The sequence below is a fragment of the Onychostoma macrolepis genome, chromosome 16 (genome assembly GCF_012432095.1).
Source record: "Onychostoma macrolepis isolate SWU-2019 chromosome 16, ASM1243209v1, whole genome shotgun sequence".
Taxonomy (NCBI): Eukaryota; Metazoa; Chordata; class Actinopteri; order Cypriniformes; family Cyprinidae; genus Onychostoma; species Onychostoma macrolepis.
This window is the reverse complement of record NC_081170.1, coordinates 26,349,276-26,372,108: the sequence shown is the minus strand read 5'-3', so window position 1 is coordinate 26,372,108 and position 22,833 is coordinate 26,349,276. Positions and strand designations below refer to the sequence as shown.

The following is a 22,833-nucleotide window of genomic DNA, read 5'->3' as shown; positions in this document are numbered from 1 at the left end:
ACCTGAACGTTGGTCACGTGATAGGCTAGTGATGGTTATTATTAATAAAAGGCAGGTAGTTGAAGGAGTGCTTCAGTAAGGGGTACCTTGAGCGTCAAAAAGCGACGCCAAGTGGTCCTGACCAAGCTTCAATATGTGACGAGTTGGGTGTGAGAATGGGTTGTATAATTGTACATATTAAAATACTGATATAACTTCTCACCGAACTTCCCTCTGCCCTGTATCTTTGTCTCTCATTGGCTGAAGGTCATCGCCGATGTAGTTTTCAGTCAGAAATCATTGCACACAGCAGGATTGTGAATCGCCGACAGCTCCAGATATTTAGCATGCCAAATATTTCGCGGGCCGCCGACGTGTCGGCGATTCCCTCAGATCACGTCTTTGATAATTCACACTGCGAGCTCCGATTTCCTTCCGATTTCGGGCATTTGTCGGCGATTTATCAAAACCTGTCGGCGAGTGAAAAATCGGGCTAAAATCGTGCAGTGTGAACTCGGCATAAGCCAACTGTGTTCTGCAGGGGGTACAGATTTTGAACTTGTAGACTTGGCTGTTTTAATCTGGTTGGACTGAGTGGGATTTAACCTCATCCCAGCTGCTCCCGGTTTTGGCTCATCATAAGTACAAGTGAATGTATGTGGGAGTATGAGCTGTGTGTTTGTTTTCATGTGCCAATGCCTTTAGGGTGATTTAGCCCGGGAATTACAATCTTTACTCTTCATTGCATTTTTATTAAACAAAACAGTTCAATTCAAATGAAATATAATGCAAGTTAAATTCATTCAGAACTGATTTAAATCTGGATCTGAACCACCAGATTCTATTTTGGCAAAACTTTTCTTGTAGCCATGGTAACTACAGAACAGACAGATTTTTTCCTGTTTTATTAATAATCACCATCACCAGCCTATCATGTGACCAACCTTCAGATGTGTACATGCACACACAAAGTACACAAACAGGATGAAACCCCAACTCGTAAAAGGATAAAATGAACAAAGGATAAAAAGAATAGGCCCTTTAAATAAAACCATTAAATTTTTGTTTGTTTTGTAAATGATTAATTATACATGGTTAATTATACACAGGCCTAAACTTGGTTAATTGACAGTTTATTTTTGCATACACGTATAGGTTTCTGGTCTCTACGGAAAGAATTAAAACAGGTACACACACACACACTTTTGTTTTTGTGGAAAGTGGGGATATCCCATAGGCATAATGGTTTTTATACTGTACAAACTGTATGTGCTATTGCCCTACTACACCAACCCTACACCTAACCCTACCTCTTACAGGAAACTTTGTGCTATTTCAGATTTTCAATACACTCCATTCTGTGTGATTTATAAGCGTTCTGAAAAGTGGGGACATGGGGTAATGTCCTGAAAAGTCTCCTTCTCCTTGTAATACCTGTCATACCCTTGTCATTATACAAATTTATGTCCTCATTTGTCACAAAAACGCGCGCACACACACACACCCAATTGCTATATGTGCAAAATACCATGAGACTGTCCAGGTTTTGGTTTATTTAAATCACTGCAACTTCTACACAGAAGCAGAATTTGTACTCCACAAAGATCACACACATCCACACTCTGCACATTTACATATACACACTTTCACTATACATGCATTTACAGAAAATCAACACATTAAATACTCTCCTATAAATACATAACCATGCATGCCAGTCTACATATACAAAAACTAACTACGCATTTTTCCAAATCTGAAATAAAGCATGCCATGCACACACTCTCTTTGACACACACCCACATGTACATAGACACCCCTCCCCTCTTGTATCCAAGCAGTTTTAGGCAGAGAGCAACCCATACTACCCCCACCCCCAAACCTCCTTCCTACTGCCACACCATCTCCCTCTCCATCCCACCCTCCGCCTCCCTCTCCATCCCACCCTCCATCTGCCCCTCTTCTCCTCTATTGGAGGACAGAAACTAGGGGCAAATAGCAAGGGGGGGGTGTGGAGAATGTATTGCTTGTGTCTTGTGTGTGTCCTGCTGCGTAGGTCCTACACAGTAGTACACACTGTAGGACATTTAAGGGAAGAGAAGGTGACTTCATATTACTTTGGAATGCTTGAATGATGACATTTTATGCAACTAAAAGAATTTCCATGTGCAAAACGCAAATATATTTTTGTATGTACACAAAATCTTTATTATTTTTTAAGTTTTCATAAATGTTTTACTAAAATTGCACATTTTAAAATTAACTGAATAACATTAATAACAGAAATGACAAAAATTAATTGGGGTAAACTGCTGGGATTATTGTGTATGTCTGAAGGAGAAAGGGTTGAATAAAAGTGGAGTGGGTGATGTGCTTACTCACTCGTAATGACTGACTCTGTCGAGTCTGTCTCTCTCCCCCTGCTGTGTTCATTCAGAGCGCTCCATTAGTACTCACGCAAGCTGCCCACACACACATTCAGCAACACTGCTGTCACAAACAAATGCATAATTAAATCACACATGCATAGACTTCCCCATAAAATGAGAAAAAAAAAAAAACATACAATAATATAGCATTAATATACACTAACTGCATAACAACATATTACTCACATTTATCACAATATTCACAATTATTAGTGTATAAGTGAATTGTTTTATAGATAGTAGAGGAAAGTGAAATGGTTGTTGATTGGCTGTAGTGACATCTCTTTAATTTGGCACATTCTGTGGTTTTGTTCCATGCTGTGGTGTTTCACATTCATAATCCACATACACACTAGCATTTGAATTCATTAAAGAAATATGGTAATGAACTTACCTGTTTTTTTTTTACCCAGGTACTGACTTGCATAATGTGTAAAACAATAAGCACGGTTAACCATTGACAAATCTCAGTCATTCAGAAGAGTTGCATAAAACTATCCAACCGGCTTATCCTGTATAGAGTGACAGGAATGCTAGAGCCTATTAGCATCTCAGGCCATAGAAACAACCTAGATCGAGTCCATTACAGTAATAGTAAAATCCTAACTGCTTAAAGAAAATGTGGTTCTTTATTTTAATAGAAAATAATCTCATTCTTCACTGTCATTATTATTCTACAGTAATAAAATTTAAGCAAATAAAAATAAAAGAGAACATATAACTAGAAAATCAGAATTGTCATTAAATTTGCTTTGTAATTCAGAAGAGAGAAAGGGAGCTAAAAGTGGACAGACAGAATGTGTTGTTTTAGTAAACCAGTATTTGAGTAATCAAATCACTTTATGCTCTTTGAGCACATTGTTGATATAGTCTATGCTACCAGGCATTCTCTGTTCTTAACTGAGAGATAATTGTGACACTCTGTGAGTTCTGAGCTGTGTGTATGAAGTTGTGCAGTGTGTTTTCATTTTTCTTCTGAAGGGTGAAGGTGGTAAGTGATGCTGATTAGTGAACAACTTATTCCATTCTCCAGGCTTGGCTGTATTTGGGCCAGCGCACATGTGTGTGTGTGTGCGTCTCCACTGTGTATTTGGGACAACAGTCCCCTATGAGTGTATAAATGTGTCTGTGTGTATGTGGTGTGAGTTATTGAGTTAGTTTGACCATATCAGTTACCTCTGATCTGTCCTTGATCTAACACGACAACAGAGAGACTAATTATAAAGCCAAACAGAGAATATATAAAAAAATTAAGACTTTTGGCAATACTTAAAATAAGCTAAAGCGGTATGCTAGGCCGTTTTAGTTGCTGTTTGTTTCATAGAAAATCATATAGTACCAATATAATGCTCAATTTCCTTCCTAAAAAAAAAAAACTTACATTTGTGAATATGACATTTTGCATGTAAAAAATAAGATTTATTATGTAAACGTGACTGTGCTTTTCTTTGCCGTTTTCTAAGATATAAATAATACATATAATACAAATAATACATAAAACTAAACTAAACTTAAAATCAATATCAGATTTAAATTTTACCAAATAATATTTGGCTGGGTAAATCCTGTGTATAAATCAAATAACTCCAGGTCAACAGATGGCAGTAGTGTGGCCCGTAGATATAAAATACCTAGACGCCTCATTGGCCTCTTTGAGCCGTTGCTGCCATAAGTCAACGCGTCCGCCCTTTTTGTGAGGGCAAGACTGCCTTAAAAACAAATGGAGGTAAACGGGGGTGCTGTGGGTTTTTTTTCGGGATAAAAACACGATAACCTTTACATTTATCAACCGATTTCAGTGTGATCTACATGGAGTTAAAAATAACTCTGCCTTCAGTTATTTAGTTAGGCTTGGGAAATTATTAATTTTCTTAAGAAATTGTGAAAGCTCACACTCACACTGATTTGGTTGATTTTTTCGGTTAACAATTCTAACAATGTAATATGTAATGTGACATATACATGTAATGTAATTTTAATGTAGGCCTACATTAAATTAAGTTAAGTTGTTTCATTGCTTTCTCTGTCTTCAACCCCAGCATTTTAGCTTTTATTGTGCCTCAGGTCAGAGCTCATTCCCTTTGAAATACTGCAAATACAAATCAAAAAGTGACACACTGGTAGTCTGCTTTTTATTTTCATAGCACTCTATACAGATATAAACTCCACAACAAACAATAACAAATGTAACTGATAATCCTTTATGGATCCAGTAAAACTTACAGTTACAGTGGTAAAATATTATGCACTGAAACAGTGCACAGTAAAGATATAGTAAAAGTGATATGTAATATTAAAAAGTATATGTAGTACAAGTTGTAGTAAAGTGAATAATATAAAAAGTGAGTACAACAGCACAATAACATAAGTGATATAATAGATTCATAATAGCACAAATTATATGTGTAATACCATAATAAATAAATGAATAACAATAGATGAATAATAGCAAGTAGAATATGTAATATCAAGGGTGGAATAATAAAGAATAGACAATAACGAAGAATAAATTAATAGTAAATTATAAAGTAAATGAAATAATCGTGAAAAGTACAGTTTTATAATGGTATTTGTGTAATAATTATTAAACAAAGACACAACTAATGACAAGCCAAAAATTATGGTCATGAATTCCAAATTGTGTTTAATTAATGAGCTCCTTGAGTATAATATTTTATATATATATATATATATATATATATTAGTTGTGACGTCAAAACCTGACTAATAAAGACTAATTCTCCACTGCTTCCGCAAAAGTTTCCTATATTTTTCAATTAATGAGCAAAATAATGTAAACAACTTGACGGTGCTTGACATTTTGCTCTACAATGCAAATTACACACACCCATGCAGAAAATACAAATTTTGAAACAGTTGTTTATTTTTCAATATATGTTACTACATAGGAATGTTTGGGGCGTGTGTGTGTGCAGTTTACGTTGTACAACAAAATTTCAAAGTATAGTTATGTTTAACACAGACCAGAATATGACATGCTCCCCCCCAAAAAACTTTCTATTAATCAAAATTAATAATCATTATTACAACATAAAGAGCAATAATCAACAATGATTTTGTCATGATATTGCAACTTCACTCACTAAGGAGTTCCTGTGTTTCTCATTTCTAGGCTATTTACATTATGCAGTTTTACAGTACATGATCAGCATTAAACAGCCTGTGTAAATAATTTTAAATGCAGTCTATAGTATTGTGATTGACTGAAGAAACTGGTTATTTTTAAATATTTGACAAAAACGACAGAAACATTTAATAAGGTAATTATATTGTTATAAAAATTACCCTTACAAAGGTTAAAAAATGCTCCTGGAAGTCTGTTCCGGGGAGAGGGAGTGGTTTGAATATGATGAGGGTCATTCTGGCCATTCATTCAGGGCTATTCTGGGTTTTAACTAGTACAAATACAACATTAGGCTGTGAAGGTATAGTCTCTTGGAAATGCAGAGAACAGGCTTTCTTCAGCTTTCCTTAAGGCTTGCGTTGTCCTGTTTGCAGTTGGCTAATATATATATATATATATATATATATATATATATATATATATATATATATATATAAAATCAGTCTATGAAATCCTTATAATCTAGTGATGATAAACTTACTCTTTGCAAATGAGTAGTGAAATTAAAGAGAGATGATTTAGCTCCATCCCTATCCTGACAGTCTGACACTGCTTTGTCAAAGTGCTCACTGTACATATTGTGCTCATAACACAATTTAGTTTATGATATAAACTACAATATAAGTTAAAACTTAATAAGAATTCGTTTAAACTTTGATTTCTTATAAAGTCTCAGCTTTCACAGCTTAGCGATATCGCTAACGTTAGCTATTAATAGTCTAACACTGGTGGCTAATTAAGCTGTCAACATAATGCTACAAATGACCAAAAAATATCCAGAAACAACGGTTTAGTCTTACCTGAGAAAGATAATACCCCGAGATCTGTTTTTATTATTGTGCGACGGTTTGTAGATGCCCATGCTGCCGACGAGTCAGGTATGTTTCCTTCTGTCCCGATGTGAGAGTTATGGAGAGTTGCCCGCACCAATATGGCGGCGCCGTTGACTTACAGTCGAGCGGCCAATGAGGCGTCTAGGTACTTACTATATCTATGGTGTGGCAGGCGTAAATGCGTGGCTTTCCGGCGGAAATTTTCACCAGAGACTTCCGTTTCCGTTTCGCCGTTGGAAAACGTTCAGCGGACACCGTGGGAGTAGAGAAGTCTAGAAACATTTCAGAATATTTTGTAGCCTTAAATAACTATCGTTTTTTTTTTTAAATCAACGTAATTTGGTGTGGCGGACGAAAAAAACGAGAATTAAATAGTAACGAAGAAATTCTTTAGGTCGCTGTAAACAGCTGAATAAAGTGAGAGGTAAGTGTTTATGTTGAGGTTCGATTCGTTTGCTACCGAAAACCTTCTTTAAAACATTATCATGGTAATCATAACATCTGTCAAAATGTTATAGTTGCTACAGTTATAGTTGTTATTGTAATAAAATGTAGCAATTTGGTAACCACGACTGTTATAATCAAAGTATTACACAAAATACATTTTCGGGCATAACACTAATTATAGAAACTATGATATTTTTGCGATGCCTTTGCTTCTTTGAAAACTTATTACAGGTGTACAGGCCTCGTATGTTTATAGGTTTAGAGCCGCTTAAGTAATCTCTTGAGGCTAATTAACGTTACACCATTGAACTGAATCATGCATCAATTTGTTGCACTGATTCGAAGGCAGACTGATTACAGTATAATGTTTGAAAGAAGGATTTTTGGTCAGTCCGTGTTTGTAGTAACTTGTAGTAAATAATTGTTTGATTCTATATGTTTCAATTCTGCATATTTACATTATAAATACTTTTTTTGTGTGATTTTGCGACTACATCTTTCTGGCAATTCAAAGTGTGTTTAGTGAATTGGAGCTATCAGAAAGGGGATTGTGAAGAATGTATAATTGTGCGTACATCAGTTGTAATCACATTCATAAATGATGCAAAACATTTTCCAACTGTTAGGCATAATTTGTCATTGAAGATCATTGAGAACAATTACAGACTAAACTGAACCATAAGACTTATCTATTAATGCGAAACTAATCATATACTAAAGCAAGTTTGTGATATTAGTATTGCATTTTGTTTGTTTGTTAGATTTTCCCCCAGCATGTCTCTGCCCAAGCGTGAGGTTGACGAGCTGAGGCCATGGGTGGAACGCACAGTAAAGAAGGTCCTTGGTTTTTCTGAACCCACTGTGGTCACAGCAGCGTTACATTGTGTAGGAAAAGGCCTGGACAAAAGAAAAACCACAGGTAAGAAGCTCACCTTGTAGATATCTAGTACAGATATAATGATGCCATGGTAGTTCTACTTTAGTAGGGCTGGGATGATAAATCGATGCAGAATCGATTCTGAGTTTTTTCGAATGCATCGCGATTCCTCTGGAATCAATTCTGAGCTTAGTTTTGAACAGCAGACATGAACATAAAATAATCATTCATAAAATTCGAAAAGGTTGAAGCGAATTACAAGGGTGGGCTGTGTTTACATTAATCTCGTGTCATAAACGCAATCTGAGCCGAGGTGAAATTACAGACTCAGCCGACCGCTCAAGCGCTCTTCTTCATGAGCATTTGAATGTGCAAATAAAAAGTAGAGCAGAGCGCCATCTGCTGTTAAAATCTAAGCTCAGAATCGATTCCAGAGGAATCGTGATGCATTCGGAAAGTTCCCACGAGTCCTTGAAATCCTTGAAAGTTTGTGAATCTGATAAAAAATTTTCAAGGCCCTGGGAAGTTTTTGAAAATAAACAAACATGGATACAGGTCCTTGAAAATTCCATATTATTGGAATTATGTGTTATTTTGTGCGCTAATGTGTTATTTCGCCAACACTTTATGCATACTAGCTTGCTTGATTTACGCTGCACATTTATGCATTACGTTAAGTGTTTCCCACGTGAGGTACTTTGTGTTGTTCGTTGCCATGACGTTCACACGCACACAAAACTACTAAGATGGTACCTCAACGTTTCACAGACACACCGTGAAACATTGCAAAAATAGGCTGAAACGTGATGACTGGAAAATGAAAATTTCAAGATACTTGGCTCCCCAAAGAAGATTACAAAGAATGGCTTGCCAGAGATCCAAAGGATGTAATGTTGAATTACTTTGCTTGTTAAGATAATGTAAAGCCATGAGGCAAGAAAAACTTAAAAGCATATTCATATATCTTAAAACTTCTGGTTACATGAGCCTAAGCTCTTTTCAATAAAATCCATGTAAAAGTTAATATCAGATCATTTTAGAATACAGTATAGTATGTACCAAATATTATTCAATTTTATGCAAAACAAATATCAGATTTCTGTCATATGGCCAAAAATAAATGCAAAAAAAATAAATAAATTGCTTTTTTGCATGGTTGTGTTTGACACATGAAAACTGTAACAATGTATCTTACAAGGTGACGCGATGTAACCTTTGCTCTCACTTGAAATGTGTCCCCACATTAAGTCCTTGAATTTGAGGATATTGGACCTGGAAAGTCCTTGGAAGGTCCTTGAATTTGAAGTTAACCAAGGTGTGGGAACCCTGAATCGATTCTCAGAATCGATCCAGGAATTGATTCTGCATCGATTTATTGTCCCAGCCCTATAATTTAGGGGTGAATGTCTGGATAGATGGAAGAAACAGTCAGTCTCACCAGTTGAAAAAGTTTCTTCCTTCCTAAAGACTTTTTTTTACTTGTGCAGTGATTTCCAGTTAATATTTCCTATATATATATATATACATACACACACACACACACACACACACACACACACACACTCGCACTAGGGGTGCTCCGATCAGGATTTTTGAGGCCGATCACAGAAAGCAGCATCTGCCGATTCGATCACCAATACAGATCTTTTTAAAGCCTTCTTTTTATCATGTAAAATTATTTATAGTAATGATCCAATCAAGATTTTTAGACATTTATTCAGGGCCTGAATTTCATTTCTGAAAATGAGTTCCCCTCTTAGGTGACTCTTGTGAGAAGGGATTTTTTTAATTTGAGGGGTGGAGGGGCGCATTTTTTTTTTTTGACATTTTTCAAAAAAAATATATTTATCTCACCTAAATGTTTGATCATGCAGTGCATTTTTGGGTCCCACTTTATATTAGGTGGCTTTAACTACTATGCACTTACATTTGAATTAATTATTTGGTACAATGCACTTATTGTGTACATGTTTTTACATTGTACTTATATTTTTAAAAATACCTATATGTAATTAATTTCTGTAATTACATTTTATAATTACACTGTTGACCCATCCCTTACACCTTAACCCACCCTTAAACCTACCCATACCACCAAACCTGTCCATAACCATAGCAGCAATAGTGTTTTGCAATACAGTATGAACACAATAAGTACATTGTACTTATTTTTGGATGCAAGTACATAGTAGTTAAGGCCACCTAATATAAAGTGTGACCCATTTTTGTTTTGATAATCGTGCAATTGACCATATGCACTATTACTTACTGGTTTTAGATAAACCAGCTCAGTCATTTCCGGTCAACTGTACTGTGCCGAAACCTTTGCTCGGTTTCTCTACTACATAATCCATTAACAATGTGGAGAAAAGTTTTATTAGTCTAAGAGAACCAAATATCCACGTATACTGTTTCAGGAATGACAAACGTGATTGACAGTGGCAACGGAATGAATCATCTGATGAGCCGATGTCAAAATAGAGCTGTGCATTATGTGATTCAGACTAACAAAACTACAGCAGCAAGTCTGTGTTGGATAAAACTTAAACAATGTAGTTGTTAAATTAAATCTAACCATTTCAAAATATTGAATGCATTATTGTTATACCAACTTATTTATTTTGTATTTAAATAATTCAGCTATTCAGTGCGATAAAGTACTAAATTTGTTATAATATTTATTAGTGATGCACGATCATGATTTTTCATGGCCGATTCCGATACCGATTTTTTACAAGCAAACCGCCCGATTCCGATACCGATTTCCGATTTTTTTTAATCAAAGCAACAAACAAGATAGAATGTAAATTCTATCTATTTATACATAAACAAGATGTTTATTTGGTAGGCTATTTAACAGGCCAAACTGGGTTTTGGCTATTGAAAATAACTGTAACCATCTGAAATTAACAGCAGTAACTGCTCAGTAAGTAGGTTACATTCAATACAAACACAGGTACTGACAAAAGCATTTAGCTTTTGTTTTTAAATTAGGTTGAATCTATAAACTGGCCTTAAATGAATACATTAACTGTAACCATGTAATTTTAAAGGTAACAACTGCACAGTTCCACAATCCAAACAGCACAATCAAAACACATTCAACACTTCAAACAAAGATGTTACTTAATCAGCATTCAGCATTTGTTTTCATTTTTAAATTTGGTATAAAGAAAAAAAGGTATTTACCAGTGAAACTAAATAAAAACAAAGTTGGCTATATGAATATATTATTCCAAAATGTTAAATCAAATAATGTTTAGTGCAATGAGTAAAACAAAGATGCTACAGCAGGTGCTTTTAAATCAAATTAAGTCAATGTAATTTTAAGGTAAAATAAAAATAGGCCTAATCATCCTATATCTTACAGAACCGATGTTTACTTCTGGCTTTTCAAAAGTGTATAAGAGTTCTTCTTTACAAAAACAAGCATTTCAGCTTTGTCACAAGTTAGTCTGTTTCGTTTCTCATCCAACACATGAGAAGCGGAGCTGAACAAACGTTCACTGTCTATGCTTGTGCAGGGCGCGGACAGGTACGCTCGCGCAACTTCAGCGAGTGCAGGAAAGCGGCTCTTATTTATCCGCGATTAACTTGTCCTTTGCAGACATTGCAGATTGCAATCTTCACGTCCTGCGCACAGATTTCGAAATACTTCCACACAAATTACATGTTCGCGAATGATTAGGCCTACAAATGTAGTCTGTGCACGCGGGCGCACTTCCGGAAAAATCGACCGGAAAAAAGACAAAAACCGATTTATGGCCGGTCAACCGATGCATCCCTAATATTTATTTAATAATGAATCAGAAGACATGAAAAAACTAGGTAGTTGAAATGGCAGCTGCAGCCAATTGATCCTATACCGCCATCTCCTGGTTATAACGGTAATTTCATTTTCTTCTTAAGTCTTTATTTTTCGCCCAGGCACGTTTTTGGCCCATTTCTTCATGTAGTCTTCATGAATGAAAAGTGAACCTATAATAATGTGAATTTTACTGCACAGAGTTGAGAAATAATAAAGGCTTTAAAATTTTTATAAGATTTTAAAAATGTGTTCATGGCTCTGAAGGCAAGATATTGATTATCAAGAATACCATTAAGACGTCGTTTAAGAGATTAGCCTAAAGCCCAATTTATACTTCTGCGTCGAACCTACGCCATAGCCTACGCAGAGACGCACAGGCCTGCGCCGTAACCTACGCCGTATCTGACGTGCACCTCTCCAAAAATCTAACAGCGCATCAATTCTACGCGGACCGCAAGCGCTGTGATTGGTCTGCTAGAACCCCTCCCTCCATATGCACTTGAGTTTTGTGTGCGTTTATGAGCACTGTAATATAGTTTAATGTCATACCTTCTTATTTAAAATAAAACAAAGCAAAGAACAAGTGTCTTATCATTTGTTATACTATAGCATTATACATCACTAGTTGTCCGCGACAACATCTGCCGTGGTACACGTCCTTATGGAGATTGTAAGAATGCCATCTTCTCCTGTTCCGTTGTTGTCTCCTTTTTGTAGTTTTAAATAATGATTTAATTATTTGATATTTATTTGCCACCGTCACGGCTATGCTTCTCCGACGAGCCACTTGTTCTTCGGCTTTTGCCATGGTACTGCGGGTTCACAAGCAACATGCCGGTGGACACTGCATTCTAGCGGTTCGCACGTGTACTGCACGTCAACGTGGACGACGACGCAAAAGTATAAATGAAAACCGACGCACAGCTTACGGCGTAGAGGCTACGGCGTAGGTCCAACGCAGAAGTATAAATTGGGCTTAACTGCCTAAACAGTTACGATAGTGTTCATTTGTCAGCATTTAAATGTACAGTTCCGCATCTGGGTACTTTCCTGGGATTACAAGACTCTGCATATAAAATTATATGTTCTTTAATAACATGAAACTGTATGCTAATCCCCTGCTGATTTTGTACGATCAGTACAGATCAAGAAATGATCAGTCTATCATTTTAGTGATGTTTATTTGAACAGTGAGAGACAGAACAACAACAACAACAAAAAAAATCCAGAAAAACGCATTTCAAAAAAGTTTGATTTGCATTTTAATGAGTCAAATAAGTATTTGACCCCTTCGCAAAACATGACACAGTACTTGGTGGCAAAACCCTTGTTGGCAATCACAGAGGTCAGACGTTCCTTGTAGTTGGCCTGTACTGGCTAGGCCACTCCAGGACCTTAATGTGCTTCTTTTTGAGCCACTCCTTTGTTGCTTTGGCCGTGTGTTTTGGGTCATTGTCATGCTGGGATACCCATCCACGACCCATTTTCAATGCCCTGGCTGGCTTCAATGACCTGGCCCTGACGGTACATGGCCCCGTCCATCGTCCCTTTGATGCGGTGCAGTTGTCCTGTCCACTTAGCAGAAAAACACCCCCAAAGCATAATGTTTCCATCGCTGTGTTTGACGGTGGGGATGGTGTTTTTGGGGTAATAGGCAGCATTCCTCCTCCTCCAAACACAGCGAGTTGAGTTGATGCCAAAGAGCTTGATTTTGGTCTCATCTGACCACAACACTTTCACCCAGTTCTCCTCTGAATCATTGGCAAACTTCAGACGGGCCTGTACATTAGGGGTGTAATGATTCATCTATATGGCTCGATATATCAATACGATGTCTGACGATACGATGCATCGATGCCACGCTTAAAATATCGATATCTGTAGTATAACCCTTATGTGCTGTTGGGGACGTTTTCATCCACTATGGGGTGCTGTTGAGTCTTAATTTGGCCACAACTTTCTCTGTGTTTCAGCAAATGGAATGATTTTTGGTGACACATCTTATTTTTACACACATTTTGAGAAAATGCTTTGAAAATGTTCAAGAACTCAACCATAAACTGTGGGCAAATTCACTACCCTTTCGTTATGTTCGGGATGAAAACATCCACTAAATTAAACTGCTGTAAAAATGTATCAGATAAATATTTTTTTTCTATTTTTTTTGCATAAATCTATTAATCAACCTCAGTCCTGATCAAAACTACTAAATGTTTTTAAAAAATCCAGGATTTTTACTCTTTAATTGCCAAGTTCATAAATGATGTCACTGATTTGGGGGAAAAAACACACAAAATGACTTTTCAATATAAACAGTGATTGTGGACTGGATTTTTTTTTACCTTTTATCACAGTCTTGGACATGTGAAAGATTAGTAACAACATTGGCTTTCATGCATTGTTAGTTTTTGTGCAGCATCAGATTTAAACTTTTTCTCCCTCATTTACTGTTCGTGGCTGTTTTTGCCCCATTGACTTCCATTATAACAACATTTTTTGATTGCAAAGCCATGACACCATATAATCATGCATCCTTGATCGTTGGTGGTTTTCCCTGTTGGGAAGAGGTAAAATTTGTAACTTTTACTGTTGATCACCAGGTAGCACCATTAACCCTTTAGATAGGCCTGTGCAAAAAAAAAGCTTAGTTTCTGGCTTGTATATGGAGTTATATGGAGTATAACAGCATATTATAGTGTGTGTGAGAGAAAGACCTTTACGCACTTACCTTGATGCGTCTGAGAAAATGAAAATATGCACCTCAGCTCTCACAACTAGGGCTGTCGCGGTTAAGGAATTTCCCTTGCGGTAATTTTGAGTGGCTCAATAGCGCGGTATGCGGTATTACCGCGCACACATATACACACACACATACATATACATATACATATATATACATATATATATATATATATATATATATATATATATATATATATATATATATAAAACCGAAACTAAATCGCGTTGAAACAGGAAGTGAAGTAAACAGAAGAGAATGACGACAAAACGGTCCACATAACATATATATAAATATAACAGTTAGTTCTGATCCTCGAATCTGACTGACAAGATCATTTTTCTGTTGATATTTCACCTGCGTGTTCTAGACGGCTGTCAGTCAGTGCAGCTTCATTGTTTCGCCTCAAGGTGGCGGCAAGAGACTGTCTTTGAGTGAGTCTTCATTCAACTACACGTTCAAAAGCGCTGATTCATTCAGAGATTTGTAATGAAACACGCTGTTTAAATCATTTTAACTTTGAGCGCCACTTTTAAAGGCTCAGCTGACCAGCAGAGCGTCGATGCTAAGACAGATTTCGCTTTCCTTGGACATGACAACATGTTTTCACATATGACTTGGCCTGAAGGACAGACGCAGGTAATCGCACGCGATCAGTCGATCTCTCTCTCATTCGCTGTCTGTTTAGGCTTGTTAAGTGCAAATTTACTGAGCCTCTGTGCAAATCAGCATGATACACATTGTTATCATTACTAATATTCAGTACACATGCACGAAGTGTAAAACAAGGGCGTAACCTTACGAAAAAGAAAACACTGAAATATCGCGGTTGTTGCATTCCTCTGCGGTTATGCTCATCAATAGCGCGGTATTGCAATATTGCGGTTATCGCGACAGCCCTACTCACAACTACATGGAGTAAACAAAAACAAAGTAAGTGTATTCATGCACCTGCTGCCTTTTGATGGTGAGAAGTACGGACGGCCTATGTGTGAAATGCTTGTCTTTTCTTGACAGTAAAGCCAGTTTAAAACCTTAAAATCCTTCAGTGATACGCTTCTCCATTTTTTTTTTGTAAAAAATCTACTCTGCATTAGATTTATGAACAATTTATTATGAACCAAAATTCAACAACCACTTCAAATAAACTGAACAATGGTGCAAGAGTTGAGGATGGATGGAGAACTAAACAATTAAACGAACTATTTAGTGTGTATGTGTGCACGTGTGTGTGTTCAGTCTTTCCAGCAGTACTTGCGGCATATCACTTGGTGCTCTTTGCAAGTGTGTCCACCACAACAGATGCAAGTGCTGCCTGAAGAAAGGGAGTTGTCTCCACGTTGGTGGAAAACCACACTTCGCCGTTTCTCCCAATCCACCCAGATTCAGGATCCTCTGAATCCTCCTCGCCTTCAGTGGAAGCTGGAGAGGATGATGAGGGTGCCACAACAAAATCAGGATCTAACTCTCCTGAGTCTGTGGTGTCAGAGGGAGAAGACAATACATCCTGCAGCTCGCTGGAGGGGTCAGGCTGCATAATCATTTCTAAAACTTCGGTACAAGTCAAGCCCTTTCTCATGTTGCTTGCTGCTCTTCTCACCATCAAATGACCAGCCGGATGGCATTTTGTTTAGTCTGTACTTCTCACCATCAAAAGGCAGCAGGTGCATAAATACACTTACTTTGTTTTTGTTTACTCCATGTAGTTGTGCGAGCTGAGGTGCATATTTAGATTTTCTCAGACGCATCAAGGTAAGTGCGCAAAGGTCTTTCTCTCTCTCTCACACACACACACACACACACACACTATAATATGCTGTTATACTCCATATAACTCCATATACAAGCCAGAAACTAAGCTTTTTTTTTGCACAGGCCTATCTAAAGGGTTAATGGTGCTACCTGGTGATCAACAGTAAAAGTTACAAATTTTACCTCTTCCCAACAGGGAAAACCACCAACGATCAAGAATGCATGATTATATGGTGTCATGGCTTTGCAATCAAAAAATGTTGTTATAATGGAAGTCAATGGGGCAAAAACAGCCACGAACAGTAAATGAGGGAGAAAAAATTTAAATCTGATGCTGCACAAAAACTAACAATGCATGAAAGCCAGTGTTGTTACTAATCTTTCACATGTCCAAGACTGTGATTAAAAGGTTAAAAAAAATCCAGTCCACAATCACTTTTTATATTGAAAATAAGTCATTTTGTGTTTTTTTTGTTTTTTTTCCCCAAATCAGTGACATTTATGAACTTGGCAATTAAAGAGTAAAAATCCTGGATTTTTTAAAAACATTTAGTAGTTTTGATCAGGACTGAGGTTGATTTTAACAGATTTATGCAAAAAAAAAATTTATCTGATACAATTTTACAGCAGTTTAATTTAGTGGATGTTTTCATCCCGAACATAACGAAAGGGTAGTGAATTTGAACAATGCACAAGGGATAAATAGGCACCTTTATTTTGGCACGGTCCAGATTTTCACATAATGTCTGTCTATGCATTACCGCCAACGCGTGCATTCTCATTCAAACTCATGCATCAGGACTCGATATAAGGACTGCCTGAAGGCACAAGGTGAGCATAAAAGACACTCGGGACTGTTTGCGGAACAGTCGAGCGCTGTGTGAGAAGTTTTCTGCACACATCTGAAGCGCACGCACACAGACAGCCGCGTCCACACCGCGTGAATACTAAATTGAGCTTTATTCCGCTTTTTTATGCATGGATGAATAAATACAGACAAAATTACATCAAAATGCGCGTTTTCCCTCCAGACCGAGGGAGACTGACAGTTATTTTGTGTTTCTTCCATTTGCAAATAATCGCACCAAGTGTTGTCACCTTCTCACCAAGCTGCTTGATCTTGTAGCCCATTCCAGCCTTGTGTAGGTCTACAATCTTGTCCCTGACATCCTTGGACAGCTCTTTGGTCTTGGCCATGGTGGAGAGTTTGGAATCTGATTGATTGATTGCTTCTGTGGACAGGTTGTCTTTTATGCAGGTAACAAACTGAGATTATCTGAGAATCTCAGCTCCTTACCTGTATAAAAGACACCTGGGAGCCAGAAATCTTGCTGATTGATGGGGGATCAAATACTTATTTGACTTGTTAAAATGCAAATCAATTTATAACTTTTTTGAAATGCGTTTTTCTGGATTTTTTTTTTTTGTTATTCTGTCTCTTGCTATTCAAATAAACCTACCATTTAAAATCATTTCATTGTCAGTGGGCAAACGTACAAAATCAGCAGGAGATCAAATATTTTTTCCCCCACTGTACATGTTTAAACAATAAATATATGAAACACATTATTCAGTGTTTTTTACTTTTGCATTTACTCCTAGATTTATATATTAAGTTGCTCAAGCAAGCAAATGACAAAACATTTAAACTACTTTTCTTATCACAAACATAAATTCTTACCATTGACAGAAACAGTCATCTCTACTGCCTTTTCTTTTGCATTCAAATCTTTATTACATGCAGTGGTTCATAAAGAACTTTGTTTTCCTACCTACACGAGTGCCATCTATTTTTGCCTTGTTTATCTAAAAGTGCTCTTTTTCTTTAAACCTAGCCAAAAAGCCATAGCCTATGTGTTGACTATGAAACACAGTAGACTTTAATTATATGCTTTTATGGTGTAATAATAACTACATTGTTGTGTCAATCCATGTTCACATTTACCGCAAACAAAGCGCTGTTACTTCAATTAGTAAGTAACAGCGCTTACAACGCAGCAAAAATAGACTCTGTGCAGAAACTATCTCTGCGCTGCTGCAGACGCACTGCTCCTGGAATGCACCCCAACCGTGTGCAGTGTGAACGCTCAAATCCGTTAACATGAGCATGGAAAAACTATGCATCACATACGCACTCGGGGCTCGCAAAATCGCTAGCCCGACGTCCCGGGGCTATTGTGTTTTCCAGTCGGGCTACCAAAATGTATCACCGCCTGCCCGACGGGCTCCTTAAATACAGATCTCCCTTATAAGTCCTTATAAACTCTGAAAGTGAGTTGTATCAAAATTAAGGCCATAAAAAGTTTTAAATACGTTAAATGGTATAAGAAATGTCTTAATTATAATTTCAAGAGGTCTTACAGTTGGGGACGGAAAGACAAGAGTCGCGATACCGCAGGATTAAACTTCAAAAGGCAATGATGTCATTGAATAAATAATGAGCGATGCACATTTCAAGTCAAAACGCGGCATGGATGTCTTTATGTGAATGTATCTGAAGGTAACCGACTGTCCTCAGAAACGTGTCGTTGGCATTTTAATTTCATTTTACCTATAATTTCTGATAAAGCAGAGTTTATGAGCGCAGAGCTGCTTTGTGTACAGCGTTTCCGGGGAAACCGCAATATTTCTGCGCTCCTAAAGCGCCACCTCGTGGCAGAGAGTGAATCTGCATTTCCAATAAGCCTTTCTTGCTGTTTATGGTCAGATCAATGCAAATATCAACTCATGTGTTTGCTGCGTAAAAACATAAGAGTTGTAAATGAGAAAGAAGTTGATGTGCCTTCTAAAAATCTAAACAATTAAGACAGTAATATTTATACGTTTTAAATTAACATAATTTATATGCTTGATTGATCCCTTTTCATAAAAACGGTCTATAGCCTGAAACGCTGTTGTATAAGAATTTTGTTTTTGTGAAAACCTGTATCTGAACTGTAAATCATGTAATTTTATGGCTCAAAACTGTATGTTACCATAGACATTGTCCAACCCCGCTCATTCTGTGTTCGTTTTACTTGTGCAGCTCTTAAAATGGGTCATAAATTGCCTTAAATATATTTTTAAAAATTCTGCAGATACCCTGTAAATAGTGAAATAAAATTCCTTCCTTCATATTTGTTGATATTTGTGTATTGAAAATATTTTTGATTGACATTTAAACTCCTATCTGATTTTCTATATTTAAAAAAAATAATAATAATAATAAAATAGTAATTTTTTTAATTCGGGCTAGTTAAATTAATTTTCGGGCTACCAAAATCTGAAGAGTACCTGCCCGAAGGGCTACCAGGGATTTTGCGAGACCTGGCACTGCAAAAGCACTTGGCATTGTGTGTGCGCTGCGAGATTGCATTATCATTCTTATAGAAGAGTTTGGGAAAAATGTGAGGTGATTAATATTTAAAAGATTATCTTACAGGATTAAAAAAATCTAAATTGTACTAGCAGTGGGCAGGTCTAACGGACCTGTATGGGCGAGTAAGACGACCCCGCCCTACCACGAGTCATAGGGGCTCACCATGGGCAAGTGACAGTACCCCTCTATGCCTCCCAGCTATGGGTCAAATAGTAGATGTCAACTCGGCAGCAGGAGTTGGCAGCTGTTGTAGAGCATTGGAACGTTTCCTGGTTGGTCTACCACAGCTTCATCGGTGGGCGGATGATCCTTAGCAAGACAACGGTCAGCGAGTATTAGGCTAAGTTAGTAGGCTACTGGGGCGATCCTGCGTTGCTCTTGACTGTCGTGCTTTGCACTCCGTCGGATGTAGTGGTGCAGGACCCAGAGAAAGGCGGTTGTCCTGGGCAAACATCAGTCTTCTGCACTCTGCCCCGGCACTCGGTGATATAGCATGCATGGAGAGTCATATACATATTCAGCGACTGGCAAATCGGGAGCCCTTGCACTCAAGGGCTGTCGTTGCTCGGCAGGACACGCGTGCAAGGCAGGCGCGGTCAGGTTGACATTCTGCGACTGCCTTCTCTTCTTTGACATTGGCGGGCTTGAACATCAGAAGTCTTGGAGTGCACTCCAACAGACCTCAACAGTGCTCCTCGGAAATCAGCAGTCATTGACTGCGGACTATCTCGCCTCAGAGTGGATATTGCTGCTATAAGCGAGACTTGGTTGTTGGGTAATGATCTATTTCTGCTTGGGGACTGCAACGCCAGAGTTGGAGGGGATGTCACTGCCTGGAGGCCGGTCTTGGGTGATTTTGGGATTGGTAGCATCAATGACAACGGCCAACGTCTCCTTGAGTTATGCGCTGTTCATGGCCTATGCTTACCAGGTTCCTTTTCATCTGGACCTATCAGATCCAAGGTTACCTGGATGCACCCCCGGTCCAAACATTGGCACCAACTCGATCACATTATTGTCAGGAGGCCCCAACTCAATGCTATCAAGAGGTACAGGAGCATACACTCTGCAGACTGTGACACCGACCACACCCTTGTCCGCTGCACTCTAAAACTCACCCCAAAGAAGATTCACAGTGCCACTCCAAAGCAAAAAACACTGAGCTGATGCGGAAACATGAATACGTGGCAAGATTCTGTGCACGTATGGAGGGCCTTCACTTCAGAGTTAACGACACTCCTGAAAACACCTGGGCCGAGCTAAGAGGTTCCATGACGGAGGCTGCATCTGAGGTCTTCGGGTTTTGTAGAAGGAAACAGCTGGATTGGTTCCTTGCAAGCTCTGCTACTCTGCTCCCGGCCCTTGCTAACAAGCGTGCTGCCCGTCTCTGTGTTCTCCAAGATAGAAACGATTCCACCATCACTCACTCACTGACGTCAAGCGTCTCACACGCCAGGCCTACGAGCAGTACTGGCAGGACCTTAGTGAGAAGGTAGAACGGTGTGCAAGTACTGGGGACATACGCGGCATGTACAGCGGCATCAATGAGGCACTGGGTCCTACAGTGAAAAAAAACAGCACCTTTGCGAGCCACTAATGGCACCATCGTCAACAACCTCCCAGGCCAGCTTGGTAGATAGGTTGAGTATTACAGCTTGCTGCATGGCACTCCTGTGGACGCCGATTTGAACGCTGTTTCTGCTGCTGTACCACAACTTTCTTTCTTTAAAGAGCTGGATGCAGAGATTTCAACCATGGAAATCGAGCATGCGATTGCAGCTATGAAGAATAACAACTCACCGGGCAGCGATGGAATTCCAGCGGAGCTGCTGAAGTGTGGCAGGGCAGTGTTGGTCAGGCGGCTTCACTGCTTGTTTCGACGCTGTTGGCAGAACAAATAAATCCCTAGCGAACTCAAGAATGCCAACATCACTCTTTATAAAAACAAGGGTGACCGGCAGAATTGCAACAACTATCGAGGCATCTTGCTCCTTAGCCTTCCGGCAAAATCCCGTGCAATCCTCTCAAGACTGCATTGCGTTGCTGACCAGGTGCTGCCGGAGAGTCAGTGCGGCTTCCGTGCTGGTCGCTCGACCTTGGACATGATTTTCTCGGTACGCCAGCTTCAGGAAAAGTGTGTGGAACAGCAATGTCCATTGTACGTGGTGTTTGTCGAGCTGACCTAAGGCTTTCAATTATGTGAGTCGCTCTGGTCTCTTCCACGTTCTGCAGCGACTCGGTTGTCTGGCAACTCTTTTGGCAATACTCCAAGGCTTCTATGACGGGATGCGGGCAACCGTACAGTTCAACGGTGCCCGCTCAAATGAGTTTGATGTCTGCTGCGGCTAGGCCTGTCGCGATAGTCGATATATCGACTTATCGCACGATATATGGAAATGAGCGCGATCATTTTTGGTGCCGCGATTTATATTGCGACTGATCATTTTTTTATAATTAAAAAAAATGATTATATATTTTTTTTTTTACATAAAAATGAATATCACCAACATTTTAGTCGATCGTGCTGCCTCTGTCATCTCTTCTGCTCTCTGTGGCGGAGGCGGGGCCTAGGCAGCGTCTCCCTCACACACACGCACACAGAGCGGACAGCGACAGGTGAAGAGAATTCGTGAACCCACTGCTTTATAAAGTGTTTCGTGACAACTACAGCCAGTTAAGAACAAGTCCCAATGGACTTGGTTTCAAAGCCGCAATCTTCAGCTCCGGTGTGGGAACATTTTGGCTTTAAGCCGAATGAGAGAGGAGAGCCTATTAACGTGAATGAGCCGGTATTTGTTTTATTTATTTAGCGCGCATTTTTTTCACATTCCGTTTCCAATGTCTAAATATTCTTAAGAATAAAATGTTCTTTGAAAGAGTGTACTTGCATTATTATGCTATTATATTGTCATACTGTAATTACATAAGTGAAATAAAATTGTCTTAAAATGACAATAATATTGTTTATCGCAATTAATTTTGGTGCAATATATCGCACAACAAAAAGTAGTTATCGTGACAGCCCTAGCTGCGGCGTAAAGCAGGGGTGTGTCCTCGCTCCCACCTGTTTGGCATCTATTTCTCGGCTGTGCTGCGACGGGCGTTTCCGGATCCGGGTGGGGTTCTGCTGCACACCAGGTGTGATGGCAACTTCTTCAGCCTGGCTCGTCTGGGGGCCAGAACCAGAGTGAAGCGCGTCCTTGTGTGCTAGTTGCTCTACGTAGACGACGCTGCCTTTGTGGCTCACACTGAACAAGAAATTCAGGAGATGTGCAATTCTTTTGCCGCTGCCTGCTCAGAGCTCAGACTCCCCATAAGCCTCAGTAAGAGTGGTGATGGCTCAGAACGTTCCTGCTTCCCCTCACGTCACCATCAACGGCACAGTGCTGTCGGTTGTTGAGAAATTTTTCTATCTCGGCTCAACCCTGACAGCAAACTGAACTGAATACCAGGATCGGTCATGCC

General features: G+C 38.7%; 1 protein-coding gene across 2 annotated transcripts in view; it reads left to right on the top strand.

Moving 5' to 3' along the window:
* The first annotated feature begins 6,585 nt into the window (after window positions 1-6,585).
* prpf3 (PRP3 pre-mRNA processing factor 3 homolog (yeast)) overlaps window positions 6,586-22,833 on the top strand; it is a 41,817-nt gene continuing 25,569 nt past the window's right edge. For both annotated transcript variants that reach the window (XM_058746179.1, XM_058746177.1), the window contains exons 1-2: window positions 6,586-6,810; window positions 7,595-7,752. In XM_058746179.1, coding sequence (XP_058602162.1) covers window positions 7,608-7,752 — 145 coding nt within the window. In that variant the 5' untranslated portion in view covers window positions 6,586-6,810; window positions 7,595-7,607. The remainder of the gene's footprint in view (window positions 6,811-7,594; window positions 7,753-22,833) is intronic.